This window comes from Carassius auratus, unplaced genomic scaffold, assembly GCF_003368295.1.
Source record: "Carassius auratus strain Wakin unplaced genomic scaffold, ASM336829v1 scaf_tig00216379, whole genome shotgun sequence".
Classification (NCBI taxonomy): domain Eukaryota; kingdom Metazoa; phylum Chordata; class Actinopteri; order Cypriniformes; family Cyprinidae; genus Carassius; species Carassius auratus.
In genome coordinates this window covers 228838-242307 of record NW_020528537.1, presented here as the reverse complement: position 1 = coordinate 242307, position 13470 = coordinate 228838, and the positions used below count along the sequence as shown (strand labels likewise).

Genomic DNA, 13470 nt, shown 5'->3' with positions numbered 1-13470 from the left:
TGTTTATGTGGGTTTTAAGCCATATTCATTATCAGTGAAGTAGAAATATGTATATTTGATAAATAATCAATTTTCTGTTAGTAAAAACTTTGTCATGTTTCAACACTACATCTGTTAAATACGTTAAATTTTTATGTTCAATATTTCATTTAGTTTTGTAATATACAGTAGTAAAAACAGCTTATGTGGGTTTTTAGCATGATCAATGAAGTAGAAATATATACATTTGTCAAATAATTAATTTACTGTTAGTGAATACTCATAATTTCACGTTTCTACACTACATCTGTTAAATTTGTTATGTTCAATATTTCATTTAGGCAATGAAAATATTCTAACTACCCAGCCAAGCAACCGTCCCAACTCTTCAACATTCCCTGTGCAGTGTCATGGATCCAGTCAAGTTACAAATCAGAGTCCAATATCCACTCCAGTCCCAGTTCAAAGTGCAGCATGGGTGTCAGATTTTCAAATACCCTGGAGTAAGATGACACCAAATTTAAGAACATGTCTTGCACAAGGAAAGCGACCTGAAGCCTCAGATAGGAGACACATGGTTAGGGTGATTGTGGATTCAATCAGAGAGGTGTGTTTAAATCCAACCAAGCGGCAATGTTCAGAAGTTGCACAGTCAATCATCCATAAGTATCCAAACAGTTTCAGTGACAAAACAGAGGAAGGAGAGTTAATTGGTTGTGGTTATTACTCTTTGTTGTGTCAATTGAAGACAAGGGTGGAACATCTTAACCGGAACAATACAATGGCTCGACTTAGAAAACCTAAACGAACAGGAGACGAAGTGGATGATTGCCAACCTTCAACATCTAAATCCGCTAAACTGGATAGCTATGGTTGTGTGAACTGGAACCCTACTGAACTTCCTGAAAGGGAAACCTTTGATTCTTTAGAGATAAAGAGACAGGAGATTCTTAGTCTATTTTCCCAAGAAGGACCTCGTGCAGCCGAGCGCAGCAAAGTCCAGGAATTAATGAAAATGACATACATTGCACAACGTCACAGCATTAATGCCAGCCCTCCACCCAGTATCTCAGATCTTCAGGCAAGGTGGCCTTTTCTCTTTACGAAGAGATTCTTATGCGCTCATTTTAAGGAACTGACTGGGATTGATCCTGACATCAGATTTAAGGACTCCCTTTGTACCAAAGGGGAAAGGATTCTCTGCTTCTTCAAAAATCTTCAGTCCAGGTGGGGAAAAGAAGTTAGAGCAGTCCTCAAAGACATCGACAGAGAGGGCAGAGATGTTGACCCAGGCCTTGCAGCGGTTCTGTTAATGATGGCCCACTTCAAAGAAAAGGAGGAATCACTGTTCTTTTTAGCAGATGTGAGTTTTTTCCATTTATATATTCAAAAATGTTTGTAACTGACAGTTAGTAAAACTTTTGTGTTTGTGTGTGTGTGTGTGTGTGTGTGTGTGTGTGTAGGTCACAACCACCCCAACAGATGCAGAGACCAGTCTTTCACTTCCTTCTACTCCAAGGCTGATCATGCTTGGTAAGATCCTTTACAACATGATTTAGCAATGTTTAAGAGATGGTTTAGAGCTGCACGATTAATCAGTAAAAGATTGTGATTGCGATTCAGACAAATAAATGTCAATGATGAGTCTATCAACCCTTTGACTAAAATCTTAACGTTCAAATCTGCGTTTGCGCTGCCCTTGAAGTAGAGAAAGTAGAGAAAGTAGTTGTCATTTAAGGTAAGAAAAAGCTCTGCAGTCTTTTCAACCACACAATATCATTATTTCAGTGTTACAAATATTGTAATTATAAGTACTGGGATAAAAGTTTATAGATTATGATCAAAATAGAGCAAATCAGCTGTTTAATCTAACTTCACACTTAAAGTAAAACATTTATGTTTTGCCACTAGGTGGGGACTAGTGACAGTGAAAAATGTTATTTGACATAGAATCATATATTCAAAAAGATTGAACGATTCATTGTAACAGTAAATTGATCAAGTGGTGTATTTATTAATCCGTCATTGAAGCATTCATTAAAACAGATTTCTTTTTTAAATAATTAATTCAAATTAATTAAACATTTTAAATGGACTGCACACTGCAAGCAATAATATTTAGAACCTCTAGTAAATTATATATAATTTTTAGTTTTCGTTCAGAATCGTGAGAGAATAATATTTGAAACAAAAAAAATCTCAATTGATCCAGAATCGTGCAGCTCTAGGATGGTTTTTAAAAACAAAAATGTTGCTTTATTCATAGATTTCCATGTTTAACATTCTGCTTAAAGATTTAGGTTAGTTCACCCAAAAATGTTAATTATGTCAGTAATTACTTACCCTCATGTTGTTCAAAAACCTGTAAGACTTTTTTCATCTTCAGAACACAAATTAGGATATTTTTGATGAAATCCTAGAGCTTTCTGACCCCTCGATAGACAACAGCGTCATTGCAACTTTCAAGGCCCAGAAAGGTAGGAAGGTCAGAAAGCTCTTGTATTTCATCAAAAATAACCTCATTTGTGTTTTGAAGATGAACAAAGTCTTACGGGTGAGTAATTAATGACAGAATTTGTATTTTTGGGTGAACTAACCTTTTAACATCTACTCAAATAAGTTTTGAATAACAAGGGTGACTAAACCATCCTTTTAAACTAATGATAAAATCATATGTGAAATGTTTTTGCAAAGTTAAGCACTATAAATTAATTTATTACTATTTTTTTTTAGGGGATTCAGTTCTACACAGCAAAAAATGGATGCTGTCAATTGAAGGCAAAGTCATCTTTCCTGAGACTGACCTACCAGATTTTTCCTCTGCGTTTGCTGTTCTCTTTGGTTGCTATTATGTGCTTAACATCGAGTACCAAGTGGAAGCAGCCACTACTTTGGAGTTCATTCAGAGGTAAGTACAATTTGCACTATGTCATAATATTAGGTAAACATTAAAGGGATAATCCACCCAAGTTCTGTCATCACTTACTTATTCAGCGGAACACAAAATAAAATATTTTTGAAAAATGTTTGTGACCCAACGCTTTCGTTTCTGTTAATTATTGACAGAGTTAAAATTTTTGGGTTAACTTTCCCTTTGAGAAAACGCATGCAAATAGAAAAAACAAATAAAAAATAAAAGCTGGGGCCTTTATTTACCTGAACTGCAGAAAGGAACAGGCTTTTATTTGAAGCAGGCTTTTATTAGTTCCAGTGGACAGAGATCATAACATTAGCACAGAATCAGTTCAGAATCAATCACCAAAAGAATCAGTTCAGACGCTCTGTGTGTCAGTCTGCTTCATGCTGAATCACACATGCGCAGTATCATCAGGTTCTCGGTTCAGTGTACTGGTGATCCGAAAACCAATGCAAACGGTTCTTGACTCGAGAACGAGAAACGATGCGGCAGTGGGCGTGTACGTTTGTTATCTGGCTCTGCTGCAAAAATTTTCCCCCGGCCTTTATTTAAGACCGGCATTAATTTGTCTGTGTTGACCGCGCCCCCGGCACTATAAGAGGCCCGGCGTTTATTTTGACTACCGGTTTTTTATTTGAGGAATTACGGTAATGCCAAATGTTTTTGAAATAAAAAAAGCCTGTTGAATTGCACCATTTTGAAAAAATATGCATTGCATTAACCGTGCTTGCATTTTAATGCATTGTTTCATCAAGGCTTGCATTTTTATTGGCTGCAATTCAACATGGTTGTATATTTAAGATGTTAATATTTAAATTCAAAACATTTCAAACACATTTTCATTAATACAAATTCAAAAATCCATATTCACCTTTCATATTTAACTTCCAAAATATTCAAACTGTTTAAAAATACAACCTATAATATTCAACTGGCAATTTTCAGTCCATTTTATTTCGCTTTACAAATTCGCTTCCACCAATTCAGTGGTTACATTTTGACAGTAGATTCAACATTGACATCCAGGAACTGCAGGAAAAGCAGTAGATTACTGAGCATAATCCCTAGTGCTGCAACGACGAGTCGACGTCATCCATTACGTGGACTACAAAAATTAATCAATCACTGCTTCAACTGAACTGTCTTAGTGGACTAATTTAGAAATGAGTGAATGAGCCATGACCTAGGATGTTCTCATGACAAAGCAGCATGGTGTCTATCAGCTAAATAGGTGTTCTTAGGACATAAATGTCTTATTATTGCTGATAACATAACTGTTGGAAATAAACACATTTTATACAAAAACTTTATTTATCTGTGTGAGTGTCTCAACTTTAAAAATTTCTGTTTCATCTTTGGACCCTACATTACCTAACATTTCTTACCTATGAAAACATAACATTACATTTTTTTTTACAATGTTACTGATGTATAGATTAATATCTTACCCTCATGTTCTTTTACATTTTGTATATTGTATACAAAGTTGTATGTCATAAACATGTCATCTCTGTATGTTTTGCAAGAAAGAAAAAAAAGTAGACATTGAGCACTAAACATGCCCCATCCGGTTTCTTCACTTATTGGGGTCCCCTGGAAATATTTCCATTGTGTCCTGTACCATTTTTAGTGCATTACTGTATTTGGTTGTGTTGTGAGTATTTGGTTGTTTTGTTAGACATTTTTCACATCAAATGATCTAACATTTTTTTTCTGTTATGTAAAGGTTCATCGTGAGGATTAACCCTGACAACAGCAAGTGCTCCTCAAAGTTCCAGGTCAGCAAAAGAAGTGGGAAGATGGTGCAAAGGAAGAACTCTGGCCTGAACCCTCATGTATCCTCCTTCATTAAGGAGTTTCTGGATTTCAGCTGGCAAAACTATTAAGCTAATAAGACCAAATACATTCACAGGAGTTTTCTGAATTTGTACATTTTTAAGATTGTTCTTATGACTGAATCTGTTCATGTCTGGTTTTTTTAATTGCACTTAATATGAAACTTATGTATAAATGAAATGTTTTCAAGTTTTTGGAAAGCTGAAAGTACAATCTGCAAGAATTAAAATGTTATTTCAAGTATTACAACTGAACAATTAAATCAATAAAAGAAGTTAAACAGTGTTTTGTTTCTTTTTATAGTTTTTACCACTAAGACCTGTTGAAATACAATAATTTGTACAGTTTTACAATAAATAGTAAAAGTGGACAACAAGTTAAAGTAAATTTAACAAAGTAATATTTTTATTATATTAAAATATATCAATAGAGAATAGAACTTAACACTGTTTTACAGTAAAAATATATTATACTGTAAATACATTTACAGCAAGTTAAAAAAGTACTGTTAATATGAATACAGTATTTTTACTGTAAGTATAAGTTACAGTAAGTTACTGGCAAACTGCTGCCAGTAAGTTACTGTAATTTCTACAGGAAATTTTTTACAGTGTAGGTATAGCATCAGTCTACACTTCAGCTGTTAGCCAGAAATGCAAGTGAACTGAGATTTCATTACTGATATAATCTACAGAATGTGAAACAAGCTCACAGTTACATTAGAGTTTCTGGATGCTAGTTTGCTGAATATTGTTTGTTACTGTTCAACACGTTTAACACCTCATTACTCCATTGTGAAGACATGGACTGTATAAAATCACAAAGTTCAAGTTTTCACTGTAGTAGGCCGACTCTGAAACCAGACCAAACTAAAATTAGCTTGAGCCTAGTTTCAGCACTTTGTTTTTATCTTTCTATGATTTGTTAGTGCTGTTCTGGACCGTGGTTGCATTTTAACATCACACTTTGTATTGTATTGTCATGTGTGATTGTAAAAGTTCTGTGTGTCTGTTTTCCATGTTCTTTGTCAGGAAAAGCCATGCTACTTTAGCATTTTGCAAACAGTACAGCTGTAATGTTAGCCAACTCTTTTTATTCTTGGCTTTTCTTTATTCATATGGGCAGGGCTCAAAACGAGCATAAAAGTTATTTAGCTCATCTGGTAGAGAGGCAGCAATGTTCACAGAAGCTGGTTTATTCCCTTTAAAGTCTGTGATGTTGTTGATGCCCTGCGACATGCTTCTTGCATCGTTGGTGTTGAATTGTTCTTCAACTTTGTTTTTGTATTGTCTTTTTGTGGCTTTGATGGATTTTCTGGTATCGTAACTGGCTTGTTTGCGATCATCAGCGTTCCCGGATTTAAAAGCAGATGTCCGTGCTGACAAGGCTGCTCGAACTTCGCTATTAACCCACGGTTTTTGGTTGGGGTAGATGCGGATTGTTTTTGTTGGCACTACATCTTCTACACACTTCCTGATGAAACACGTTACAGTTTCTGTATACTCCTCTATGTCGTAATCAGACGCTGCCCGGAATATGTCCCATTCCACCCTATCAAAACAGTCCTGTAGCGTAGTCTGATTGGTCCGAACAGCACTGAATTGTCCTGAGGGCGGGTGCTTCCGTTTCAGTTTCTGCCTATAAGCAGGCAGCAGCAGAATGGAAGAGTGATATGATTTGTCGAAAGGTGGGCGGGGGAGGGATTTGTAGGCGTAATTTCATAATTTTGTAATTTCATAATTGATTGTCGTTTAAATTAACGATTTACATTCACATTCACTCTTTTACTTTTAATACATACTCTTCGTACTTAAGTACAATAAATATTGCATACTTTAAGACTTTTACTCATCTAATATTCTAAACTGTGACTTTAGCTTATACCAAAGTCATTTTCTGGTGAGATATCTGTACTTTTACTTGAGTATGACTTTCAGGTACTTTACACACCACTGAGAGAGATCGATACCAATGCTTTGGGCGCAAACGTCCAGACTCCAGACAAGGTAAGCATCGTGCGTCATATTTTGTTTTCCAAAAGAGCTTTTTGGCTCTCTGTAAGTTTACTGTTGTTACAGCTACCATTGTCTCTGCCTGTTTTCACTAATGCTGTCTTCCCGTGCTACCAGAATGATCAACACAGAATGAATACAGTCTGGAGCCCTGCAGTGTTACTCTTGTCTTCTCAAAAATCTTTGTTTGTTAATTATACTCAGCTAATTTTACTCACAATCCAGCAGCAGATCCATCTGCCTTTTCATCTAAAGCTGACAATGCAACACTGACTATTATGAAATGACCTGATAATTTTGTCAGTTTGGGAGCTTCAAGAGGAACTGAAACCTCTAAATGTAATCACAGAATGGTAATTATTTCCCTGTAGGTCAGTGATGCTCATCTGCATCAACACGTCACTAAATGCATCACTTCAGCTTCTCAGGAAGTGCTGTGCTGGTCATGAAACACTTCTGCTCTTGTCCCAGTGTGGGAAGTTTTATCTCTGTTCTGTTTCGCTGTCACAGACGCCTCAGTCCATCATCTAAAATGAAGTTGTTAAAATAGCCCATGTGACATCAGTGGTTCAAACATAATTAAATATATAAGCTATGATTAAACTTTCTGTGTGAGCAAAGAAAACAAAAATAATGACATTACCCAACAATTCTTCTCTTCCGTGTCAGTTCTTGACTTTTACTTGCTCATAAACAATAAGTGTTCTTGTAACTTGTAACTAAAATGGCGGTGAAGTCACTTTTAATGATGTCCTTACTACATTTCTGAGCCTTGAACATTTCAGATTGATGTCTTTGGAGGGTCAGAAAGCTCTCGGATTTCATCAAAAATATCTTAATTTTTGTGTTCTGAAGATGAACGAAGGTCTTATGGGTTTAGGATGTCATGAGGATGTAATTAATGACAGAGTTTTCAAATTTGGGAGAAATGTCAGTTTCAGTGAGGTCTTTAAGAGACTTAATAAAAGTGTAAAGCGAGTGTGGCGTTGAGCTAATAGTTGTTGGTTTTACTTCTGCTTTCTTCTCTGCAGTTCTTTTCCACTCGTCTTGAATGTAGCTGTCTGTCATCAGTGTTGAAGACAAGACTTTTGGACAACATACTGAGACCAGAGAGCTCCACACAGTCTCCTCACAACAGAATGAACCACACTTCAGCTGCCAAGTACAGCTAAATTACAAGAAAAGGCCTACAATCTTAATGTGTGAATCAACAAAATATGTGGTTAAAAAAAATTTCATCGCTGTATGTTGACATTGCTCACAAGACTATCAGTGTCATCTCCAAACTGTATTCTTTATTGTTCAGATTCAGTGCGATGACATGTTAAAGTGAGTGTTAAAGTGTTTGGAGAGATAAGTCACACATAAAGGGATAAGTCAGCCAAATATGAAAATTCTGTCATTAATTTCTCAACCTCATGTCGTTCCAAACCCAAAAGACCTTAGAAAAAGAAGAGAACAGACTCATATTAAGATATTTTTTATTAAATTTGAGAATTTTCAGATCCTCAATAGACAGCAAGGGAACTGAAACATTCGATGCCTAGAAATGTAGTAAGGGCATCATTAAAAGTGTCAACTGTTATTTCATGAAGCTATGAGGATAATTTTTTGTGCAAAGAAAATGAAATTAACTTCATTTAATAATTTATTTTCTTCTGTGAGTAGCACGACGGCGTTCTGATGGAGAACCTGCATGAGCTCCATAAATACTGCATAAATCAGTATTCATAAACATGTCTGAAGATGTCGACAGACAGGATAACTTACCTGGATATGTTTTTTTTTTTTTTCACAGCCTTATTTATTTCAACCATAATAAAGAGACGATGAACTAAGGGTGCTTTCACATTAGCACTTAAAAATGGTGGTCTGGTGTACGGTTCATGTGAACTCCTGTACGGTTCGCTGCTTATGTGAATGCAATCGTACCTAATCTCGGAAGTGAACCAATGTTAATTATATATTATTTGATAAAAATGTGTTTCACTAACTTTCCTTACGAGCACGACTGATGCGCTGCTAATTTCTAATTTCAAATTCTTCAGATCATTTGCAGTACATTCGTAATACAGATGTACAGTAGGTGGCCATCCAAAAGGGTAGTTCTACACCGCCGCCGCGTCTGCAAAGTGCATTTGCAGCTTTTGACTGATGAGTGGCTGCTTTAACCACAAGTTTGCAAACAAGTGCATCAAAGCACATTTTCGCAAATAGACATCAGCTTTGCCTCACTGATGTGTTATATTTGACTGCAGTCGGGGGAAATGAAAGAAAAACACTGTAAAAGTTAAAATATTTAATATTCACAGATTAAAGTTTAGTCCTTATACAGTATGTGCTTTTCTTAGAACGAATTCAAGCAGGATAAATGTCAAGCCTATGAGCCTGTGCTTATATTTTCTCTACACCATATTTTAGATTTGACATATTTAAATAGTGTGCAGTATTATTTATATACTATGAATTATGTGTTATATTATTAATGTCAGGGTTTTCCCCTTTACCACCCATGTAAAAATCCTTTGCTGAATTACCAAATCTTTTTGACAAACACCAGGGTCGTGTTGTGGTTTAAATGCTGTCTGAATCCACATCTCTGAGGTTACCAGATGAAAAAAGACTTAAAATTAAGTGTTTAAATCCTTTCTGACCACTGAAAGTCACTAAATCCTTAAAAATGGGTCTTTATAAAGGCAGTACCAGGTATGTAATAGTTTTAAAATGTGTATTATATACAGTTATATGCATTGCGTATTATTATACATTTAAAAATCAAATAATAAGATTATATACTGTATATATATAAATAGTCTAAAATATGCTTTTGGTAAATGCATTAATTTTATTTACAGAAGACAATCATGTGACTATCATTACGAGCAGCATGTTCCACTTCTCATCTGTGAATAAATCACCATCTGAATTCATGAGTTTTACCACAAGGTGTTGTGTAAATTAATTTTTATAGATGTCATCATGAGAAACGTTTATTGTCCTAATCTGTCTATAGTTACTGGGATGAAAATTGCATGATTCTACATTTGATATATTTCAACAGCATCTTTCATGTTTTACAAAAAGTGAGCATATAAACAGGTAAATCAAACAGAGGAAACAATACAAAATTAATTTGGACATGTATAGTTAATCTAAAAAATATTAAAATAAGACAACAGCAAAAACAATTATAAAAACACAACATACAATGAAAAGCTAAACAGACAGCGTTACAGAAACAGACGTCACACTGGTGGATGAGAATATGCTCATGTGTTGTATGTTGTGAATCTCAGAGGTTGAAAGTGCTTCTCTGGGCAGCAGTGAATCATCAGTGAATCGACTCTCGTATCGGTTCATGAGTCCTGTGACGTCATTGTGTGTGTTGATGTGAAATGATGGAGAATCTCCAGCATCAGTTCTCATGATGAGCTTCAAAACACAGAAAAACACTTTCAGTTCAAACTCTAGACATGTTTCAGTGATCTGCATTGTGTTGAATGAATGGAAATGCTTCATATCTGTGTTTCTTCTGTTTTTAGTGCTGATGTCCTTCATCCACGCTGGACTCACTCAAGGTTCTAGAGTTGTCCATGACTAGTCTGTGATTGCTGTTAATGCTGTTATCACATGTTCTAGTCTCTGTTCTGTTCAAATGCAGAAGTGCAGAAGATGTTTATAGCATGTAAAGCCTTATCAGTGATTTTGATAGTCACACTTACATGGAGTTCAGTTGTTCATGAGAATAAAAACTGCATTCTATAACTAAAGTCTCTTAAAACTCTAGGACTCAGATCCACATTTTTAAATTCACAAGGAACCAGAAATAGCTCCAGATCATATCTTCTGTATTCTTAATGATTATGAAAATAAAAGGAAGGGTGGGAGTAATATGTTATAATAACTGATGGCTGTGTAAATCAGGTTCTTCTGCTGTACGCTCTAAAACGAAACAGAATTATCTGTGTTATTACAGCATATCAATGCAAATATAAGAGTGGAATTTGGTTCTGTCCATCACTCGTCAGTGTTTGAGTGTATTCTGAGATTTGATCACTGCACTCAACAACAGAGGCAGATATGAATGTGAGCTTGCAGTCGATTGTAAGAAAGACACAGTTTAAGTCAGGGACACAAATTAAACAATAGTAAAGAACTTGATTAGTGTCACTCCTGCCTGTGAGGGTCTGTCTGCAGACTTCAAGACAGGGGCATAACTTGAAGTTGTCCAAATCACACAGAACCACACGAGATGTCAAAAGAGATTTTGTTGAGCTGCGTTCGAAACCGCAAACCCTTTAAATAGACACTTAATTTCAATAAGTACTAACTTAACGAGCGCTTAAAGAGAACATACCCCAAAGCCTGAATGTGTATGCATGTATGAAGCATGAATGCAATTTGGATATCATCATCCGCTATGTTTATCATGTGACCTACGAAGTTAAAACAAGCACAAAAACGTAAAGATATGAGTGAAAGGTTTAATTAATGTATTTGTAAGTATCTTGATAATGATAAAACTTGCCCATGTGTGTTCTTGTTGAAGAAATGGCTACCTTTTTATTTTGTGATTGTAGTATAGCCAATACTGTTGATTTAGGTTTATATATTTTTTAACTTTACTAATGTGATCAAAGTTTTATCCTTCAGTCATCTTAATTATTATTATTTTTAATTAAGAAAACCCAAAATCGTTATCTCTTGAATATTTTTTTCAATAACTTTGTGCAAAAATACTATTTGTATTGTATATCATACTATGATAAACACATGCCATTTTTATTTAACATTGGTGAGACATGAGAGCACGGAGCAGATCACATGAGCGAGTCACCGCATAACACAAAACGCATAGAACACACTGATCTATATAAGACTGCATCAATCATCGCGTTCTAAACTGCCAACAGTCAGTGAAGCCACCGGAAGTGTTCACTGTACAACACACAGAGACTGACATGAGAGGATCCAGTCCTTCTGACTTTTTATCAGCATTATTAGTAGTACTTTACTTTTACTGTATACACTCTATATGTTATATACTTCTATTTTTATGTATACTGATGTTAAATGTTCATTTAAATGTGTATATGCCTTTGCAATATATATATATATATATATATATATATATATATATATATATATATCAGTGGCGGCTACTGGTCTGTCAGAGAGGGGAAGCTCATTTTCGGCCTACATCATAAAATTGTCTATTTATTTAAAAGTAAATTCTGCCCTACGTTCCTTTTCAAGAAAATGGTCTGTGACCCTGTCGTACCAAATAGGAGTCTTTTCAAGTGACTTGACCAGTGTCCTCTCAATGGCCAGCAGAGCTAGGCTGCTTAAACGGCCTTGGCCCATTGTGTTTCGGGTGTAGGACTTGAGTCGCTTTAAACAGGAGAAGCTCCTTTCTACACCTGCAGATGTAGCTCCAATTGTTGCCACTAATGAGAACAGTTTGTAAAGCTGAGGCATTGCACTGTCCAACTCCATGTCTTTAAGGAACACCAAGTAATCACACAGCTTTCCCCTGTTACCCTGCAAGTCCTGATCTGAATACAGGACTTGAAGTTCTGACCTCAGTCTTCCTGAATCAAAGTGATGGCCATAACTTTTCAGGACACTTTGGAAGGCCTCCTCTGGAAATACCTGTCTCATGTCATCAAATTTCCCTGGATTGACTAATTCTAAGAAGAGCATGCTTTCCAAATTTGAAAAACGTCGAGGAATCTGCTCCAAGATGTTATCAAGGATGGCCATGTACAGATTTCTGTATCGCACTTGGGGATCCTGCAATTGGGTCAGACGGCGCTTTCTCATGGGCTCATCTCGTGGGTCTGATGTGAGATTTGCTGTTTTGGCATAAATGGCTTGGAAAGCCCCCTCTGATCTCTTCTCTTTGACAAATGCAAGAAGGGATTCAATTCTGTTCTTGCAGTAAAGAACATCCATCGCCCTCTGCTGGACAATATCAAAGACCACATCAGTCTCAGAGAAGATTTGTTCATATGTGTACAACATGAACACAAACTCAAAATCCTCCAGTTTCCTCACAAAGCCTTTGGCACAATCCAGTGTATCATCATCCATTGTTGTATCTGCAATGATGTTCTCAAATGTCTGCAGGAGGCCATCATAATTGTTTGCCACAGTGCTCACTATCCGTGATGTGAAATTCCATTGAGTAGGAGCGTTTCTGGGCAACCTTGAACAGCCTGCAGACTCCAGAAAAGATGTCCTCTTTGTGGATTTTGAAAAAAATGTGGCAAATCCAGAGAGTGATGCAAAAATAATTATGCACTCAGGCAAGCATTTAGCCCCCTGTGACAGCACCAGATTCAGTCGGTTGCACTGGGGGCTATTGCTTTCACTTTGGCCTGCAGACCATTGAGATCTGAAGCCATGACAGCAGCCCCATCATAGGTCTGTGCCACAAGCTTGTCCTTAAAATTGTAGCCCTGCATGTTCTCATTTAAGATTTCAAAAACGGACTGGGCATCTCGTCCCCCGAAACATCAAAAAATCCAATAAAGCACTCCTGAATTTTACCTGCACTATCCACATAGCGAACAATGACAGAGAGTTGGGCACGGCAGGATATATCAGTTGTTTCATCCACCTGCCATCCAAAAAAGGGAGCATCCTGAATTTCATCTCTGATCTGATCAGAGACGGTGGCTGCAAGAGCAGAGATCAAATCATTTTGAATAGTATGGGACATAC

General features: G+C 36.3%; 1 protein-coding gene across 1 annotated transcript; it reads left to right on the top strand.

Annotated features, from left to right (window-relative positions):
- The first annotated feature begins 553 nt into the window (after window positions 1-553).
- Window positions 554-4782, top strand: LOC113097711 (uncharacterized). The gene is made up of 4 exons (XM_026262972.1): window positions 554-1342; window positions 1443-1512; window positions 2713-2887; window positions 4623-4782. Exons 1-4 carry the CDS (start codon window positions 554-556, stop codon window positions 4780-4782), a joined length of 1194 nt encoding a protein of 397 aa, XP_026118757.1.
- Window positions 4783-13470: the final 8688 nt, after the last annotated feature.